Here is a 6516-nt window from a genome sequence, read left to right as displayed (position 1 = left end):
AAGAAAAACCCTTGAATGATTAGGTGTGTCAACTTTTGACTTGTACTGTATATATACTGTATATACATTTTTCTTTCTTTCTTTCTTTCTTTCTTTCTTTCTTTCTTTCTTTCTTTCTTTCTTTCTACAGAAAAAACGAATTGCAACATGAAATGTTTTCATTACCATATAGGGATTGGTAAAAACCTGTCTCAGACGACTAAAAAAATAGAAGCAAGAAAGCAAAGAATTCTGGGCATTTGGCTATCCTTCAACTCAGTTTCCTCTCCCACTCGCACTGTTTTCCCTCTCTCTCTTCTCTCTTTCCTTCTTTCCTTCTTTCTCTGAACTTTCCCTTTCTCACTCCCACTCTCCTGTCACATCTGGTGGGGATCTGGATCTGAACTGACCAGGGCCGGCCCTGGGAGTGACTGTGTAGTTACTGTGGCTCCTCTCTATCCTGCTATGGGACTGTCTCTGGCTGGACTGGAAACCAGACTGCTTTGCCTCTGTCTCTGCTAACCTCCCTCTGTCAGAGAAGGTAAAGAATGCATGTATACTGGATATCTTCTGTAATATTTGAGTATGTATTTATGCATGCACGCTTGTTACTTTATACGTTAGGCTCTTGTTAGATAATGCTACGGTGGAATATGATTGTCAGTTCCATAGTCACTCTTTCATGGCACTTTGAACATGTGGACCAGAGCTTTAAATAAATGCTCTGTATATAATGTAAGATATTAATTTGATCACCCGGTTGCAGGAAAACTGCAATGGTGCAATTTTAAACGTATAGCATATTTGAGGTTTAAAAAGGTTTCTGAAGTTTGTTATATCTACTTTGAAATGTCAGACTTGATTTTCCCTAATGAAAAATGTATCAACCCATACAAAAATGTCCATTAATTATAATCCACATAATAGTTCACATTTCCTGTTGCTGCAGAATGATGTTCCTGCTGTAGCAAACTGGCTCAAGTTATATGGTTCTCATGTGGACAGAGTCTAATGTTCGTAATGCATTATGGGCTGACTATGAATTGATAATGTGCCACCAATCATATAGCAATATAGTAGTGAATGACTGGACTGAGTGGCAGAGTGCCAACCATTATCTTAGCGAATAATAGTAAGCCGTGCAAGTGCACAGCTGTCCAGATGTGTACGAGCTTTTACAGACTATCACATAAAACATATAAAAAGATTATATAGCTGAGATTTTGATTCAATGTTCAATGTTTTTGAGCGTGTAAACTAATAATTTAGGTTGGTGTGAGAATGTGATCAGTCGGTTTATGAGTAGCATAGTGCATGTGGGGTTTAATGGATTCCTGCTATATGCGTTGTGCATTTGTTATTGCCAGAGTGGGTGGTATGTGTGCACATATTTGTGTGGGGGATACAGCACCATACTCAGGGTCACATGTTTTTCTCATCTGATGTGAACATAGACACTTGGCTGGTGTTTAGACACACTGTGATTCCCCTGGTTCACACACACACACACACACACACACACACACATACACACACACACACACACACACACACACACACACACACACACACACACACACACACACACACACACACACACACACACACACACACACACAGAGGTGAAGTAGAGGTGTCTCTCCAGTCCCTCAGCTGGATTGGACAGACTGGTGCTATGCACTCTCTGGTAGATGAATGGTTTTTAAAGGTTAGCCAGGAGAGCAGAGTGCCTGTTTGGAACATGTCCATCAGCACAAGAGAAGGCAACTTAACTACACTGCATAGCAGCACCGCAATGTCTTTATTGTACAGAAAAAACACACACAAAAAACAACAACAGACTTTGTGTATATTTCACTCAACTATATGGAAAATAGTCAACCTGAATTGGACAAGACATTTTAATAAAAGAGAACATGGATGCTGGGTGCTGTAGGTCAACCCATAAAATCAACACAAGGTATGAGAGAACAGATTTGAAAAATAAGCCAAACAGGAACAGAATGTCTAACAATCCTCAGTCCTTGCAGGTGGTCAGGGATGGCCAGCCCTGCTCAGCACTCCAGGGTTGGTTGTTGGGGCAGTGGAACTAAAATGTAAGATGTTTTTATTGTCACAGATACTACACTTCGTGTCCTCCTTCGCCTAACCACCGCCGGGAGGCCTGCTGTTCTGACAATGTGAGCAACATGAGCTACCTTCTGTAGTACACATCCTTTTATGTTTTATCTCTCCTGTCAAAATATCATTTGGCTATGCAGGACCATTGCTCTATTTGCTCAGTATGAAAAAAGTATGAACATGTATGCACTCACTACTGTAAGTCGCTCTGGATAAAAGCTTCTGCTAAATGACTAAAATGTAAATGTAAGCATTTATTTTCTGTTGAAAACCTCTATAAAGGCAACATTAAAAAAATGTGTCCCTCTTATTAATTGTGATATGTTATCTATGGGCACTGATTACACAATATCTACTTAATTTATCCATGCTTTGATGCAATACACTGTTATTAAACTGTTTTCCAGACCTATCTGACCATCGGTGGTACAGGGCAGCTCAGGTAGGTTAGGTAGCTGAAGAAGTGAGACGACCAGGCACCACCAGCAGACATGGCCAGGACATCTCTGCTGCAGGGCCTGACTGTGTTGCTCCTGGCCTGGGCTCTGGTGCACTGCCAAGCCCCTCTGGAGCCCCAGGAGGAAGAGGAAGAGGACGATCCCATGGAGGAGACAGAGATAGAGAACTTCCTGGTCCCGGCCGTGGCGAAGGTGGAGCCGGTGGTGTGTCCTGGCGAGTGTAGCTGTACAGAGGAGGGAGCAGTGGACTGTGCTGGGGTTGACCTCATGGACTTTCCTAGTGAGCTGTCTGAGAGCACGCGCATTCTCTCGCTGCAGGTGGGTCATACACACCCAACACAAACTTTCTCTTCCTACAGGTGGGTAATCACACATCCATTAGACCTGTGGGGAGGGTTTAACATACGGCCTGCCAGCTCGATCCAGTCTGTGAGGGGGTCCAGGTCATTCCAGGTTTTTTCTTTACGCTTACTATTTTTTACATTGTAGAATAATAGTGAATACATCAAATCTATGAAATAACACATAGAATCATTTAGTAACCAAAAATGTGTAAATATATTTAAGTAGTCACCCTTTGCCTTGATGACAGCTTTGCACACTCTTGGCAATCTCTCAACCAGCTTCATGAGGTAATCACCTGGAATGCATTTCAATTAACAGGTGTGCCTTGTTAAAAGTTATATTGTGGAATTTCTTTCCTTCTTAATGCGTTTGAGCCTATCAGTTGTGTTGTGACGAGGTAGAGGTGGTATACAGAAGAGACCCCTATGTGGTAAAATATCAATCTATAGTAAATTCAAATGGGTCCGGAGCAGAAGGCAGACGTTTTACGTGCCCCCAACTGATTGTGTTATTTGTTTGTTTATCTGTGTTATTTGTGACTTATTTTTTTACTAATTTTGTAAATAATGTTGCCGCTACCGTCTCTTATGACCGAAAATAACTTCTAGACATCAGGACTGCGATTACTCACCACGAACCTAGCAGAATCCGTTTTCTTCTTTCACGACTCTGACGAGCCCGAGGCGGAGGATATACGGCTTCCTCGGGAACAGGCCCCGAGCCCTGTTATCTGCATGAAGAGGAGGCTGAGAAAAAGAGGCCAGAGAGTGTGCTGCCTGCTGAGAAGTTGAAGGCGATCGAATAAATTCCCACTTCCCTCAGTTCTGCTAGCAAATGTCCAATCTTTGGACAATAAAATCACGAGTTACGAGTTACGGTTAAGATTAAACTACCAACGGGACATTAAAAACTGTAACATCTTATGCTTCATGGAGTCGTGGCTGAACGACGACAACATCAATGTACAGCTGGCTGGTTATACGATGTACCGGCAGGATAGAACAGCGGCGTCTGGTAAGACAACTGGCGGCGGTCTATGTATTCTTGTAAACAACAGCTGGTGCACAATATCTAAGGAAGTCTCGTGCTATTACTCGCCCGAGGTTGAGTTTCTTATGATAAGCTGTAGACCACACTACCTACCTAGAGTGTTTTCATCTGTATTCTTTGTAGCTATTTACATACCACCACAGTCAGAGGCAGGCACTAAGATAGCATTGAACGAGTTGTATTCCGCCATAAGCAAACAAGAAAACGCTCACCCAGAGTTGGCGCTCCTATTAGCCGGGGACTTTAATGCAGGGAAACTTAAATCAGTTTGTACAAATTTTAAATGTGCTACCAGAGGGAAAATAACTCTGGACCTATACTCCACACACAGAGACGCATACAAAGCTCTCCCTCGCCCTCCATTTGGCAAATTTGACCATAATTCCATCCTCCTGATTCCTGCTTACAAGCAAAAATTTACAGGACTAAGATCTAGTCATACTACACCGGCTCTGAGGCTCGTCGGATGTGGCAGGGTCTGCAAACCGTTACAGGCTACAAAGGGAAACACAACCGAGAACTGCCCAGTGACAACAGCCTAAAAGACGAGTTGAACTACTTCTATGTTCACTTCGAGGCAAATAACACTGAAACATGCATGAGAGCACCAGCTGTACCGGAAGACTGTGTCATCACGCTCTCCATAGCCAATGTGAGTAAGACCTTTAGACAGGTCAACATTCACAAGGCCGCAGGGCCAGACGGATTACCAGGACGTGTACTGCGAGCATGCGCTGACCAACTAGCAAGTGTCTTCACTGACATTTTCAACCTGTCCCTGTCCGAGTCTGTAATACCAACATGTTTTAAGCAGACCACCATAGTGCCTGTGCCCAAGAACACTAAGGTAACCTGCCTAAATGATTACCGACCTGTAGCATCTGTAGCCATGAAGTGCTTTGAAAGACTGGTCATGGCTCATCAACACCATCATCATCAACACCATCATCCCAGAAACCCTAGACCCACTCCATTTTGCATACCACCCCAACAGATCCACAGATGATGCAGACTCTATTGCAGACTCCTGAACATCTAGTCAAATGGCTACCCAGACTATTTGCATTGCCCCTCCCCCTTCCCCTCTCCACACCACTGCCACTCTCTGTTGTCATCTATGCAAAGTGACTTTAATTAGCTCTACCTGCATGTACATACTACCTCAACTAACCTGTGCCCCTGCACATTGACTCTGTACCGGCATCCACCTACAGTCAATCCATCATTAATTTAAAACACGGAGGTTAGTCAATCCGGAAAATGTCAAGAACTTTGAAAGTTTCAAGTGTGATCTCAAAAACCATTAAGCGCTATGATGAAAATGGCTGTCATGACCGCCACAGAAAAGGAAGACCCAGAGTTACATCTGCTGCACCGTATACGTTCATTAACTGCACCTCAGATTGCAGCCCAAATAAATGCTTCACAGAGCTCAAGTAACAGACACATCTCAACATCAACTGTTCAGAAGAGACTGCGGGAATCAGGCCATCATGGTCGAATTGCAGCAAATAAACCACTTCTAAAGGACACCAATAAGAAGAAGAGACTTGCTTGGGCCAAGAAACAAGTGCAATGGATATTGAACCAGTGGAAATCTGTTATTTTGTCCTTTGGTGAGACACAGCGTAGGTGAACGAATGATCTCTGCATGTGTGGTTCCCACCATGAAGCATGGAGGAGATGTGATGGTGTGGGGGTGCTTTGCTGGTGACACTGTCAGTGATTTATTTAGAATTCAAGGCACACTTAATCAGCATGTCTACCACAGCATTCTGCAGTGATACGCTATCCCATCTGGTTTGCGCTTAGTGGGACTGTCATTTGTTTTTCAACAGGACAATGACCCAAAACAAAACTCCAGGCTGTGCAAGGGCTATTTGACCAAGAAGGAGAGTGATGGAGTGCTGCATCAGATGACCTGGCCTCCACAATCACCCGACCTCAACCCAATTGAGATGGTTTGAGATGAGTTGGACCACAGAGTGAAGGAAAAGCAGCCAACAAGGGCTCAGCATGTGGGAACTCCATCAAGACTTGGAAAAGCATTCCTTATGTAGCTGTTTGAGAGAATGCCAAGAGTGTGCAAAGCTGTCATAAAGGCAAAGGATGGCTACGTTGAAGAATCTCAAATATAAAATATATTTAGATTTGTTTAACTCTTTTTTGCTTACTACATGATTCCATATGTGTTGTTTCATAGTTGTGATGTCTTCATTCATCTACAATGTAGAAAATAGTAAGAATTAAGAAAAACCGTTGAATGAGCAGGTGTGTCTGAAATTTTGACTGAAACTGTATATATACTGTATGTACTGTATATACATTTTCTTTCTTTCTTTCTTTTTTTCTACAGAACAAAACTAATTGTAACATGAAATGTTTTCTAAAATACATTTTGGTTTGTTTAATACTTTTTTGGTTAGTACATGATTCCATATGTGTTATTTCATAGTTTGATGTCTTCACTATTATTCTACAGTGTAGAAAATAGTAAAAAATAAAGACAAACCCTTGAATGAGTAGGTGTATCCAAACTTTTGACTGGTACTGTACTTTAAAA

At 42.4% G+C, this 6516-nt stretch overlaps 1 protein-coding gene across 2 annotated transcripts in view; it reads left to right on the top strand.

The window, feature by feature from the left end:
- Positions 1–255: 255 nt before the first annotated feature.
- LOC115107439 (podocan-like) overlaps positions 256–6516 on the top strand; it is a 52988-nt gene continuing 46727 nt past the window's right edge. The window contains exons 1-4 of one of the 2 annotated variants that reach the window (XM_065009191.1): positions 256–520; positions 2099–2159; positions 2508–2876; positions 5792–6476. In XM_065009191.1, the coding sequence (XP_064865263.1) occupies positions 2592–2876; positions 5792–5920 (414 nt within the window). In that variant the 5' untranslated portion in view covers positions 256–520; positions 2099–2159; positions 2508–2591 and the 3' untranslated portion in view covers positions 5921–6476. Of the gene's footprint in view, positions 521–2098; positions 2160–2507; positions 2877–5791; positions 6477–6516 lie in introns of those variants that run through there. The other variant, XM_065009190.1, reaches the window with a different exon arrangement.

The sequence above is a fragment of the Oncorhynchus nerka genome, linkage group LG24, assembly GCF_034236695.1.
Source record: "Oncorhynchus nerka isolate Pitt River linkage group LG24, Oner_Uvic_2.0, whole genome shotgun sequence".
In the NCBI taxonomy this organism is placed as follows: Eukaryota; Metazoa; Chordata; class Actinopteri; order Salmoniformes; family Salmonidae; genus Oncorhynchus; species Oncorhynchus nerka.
This window is presented reverse-complemented; position numbering and strand designations above follow the sequence as displayed.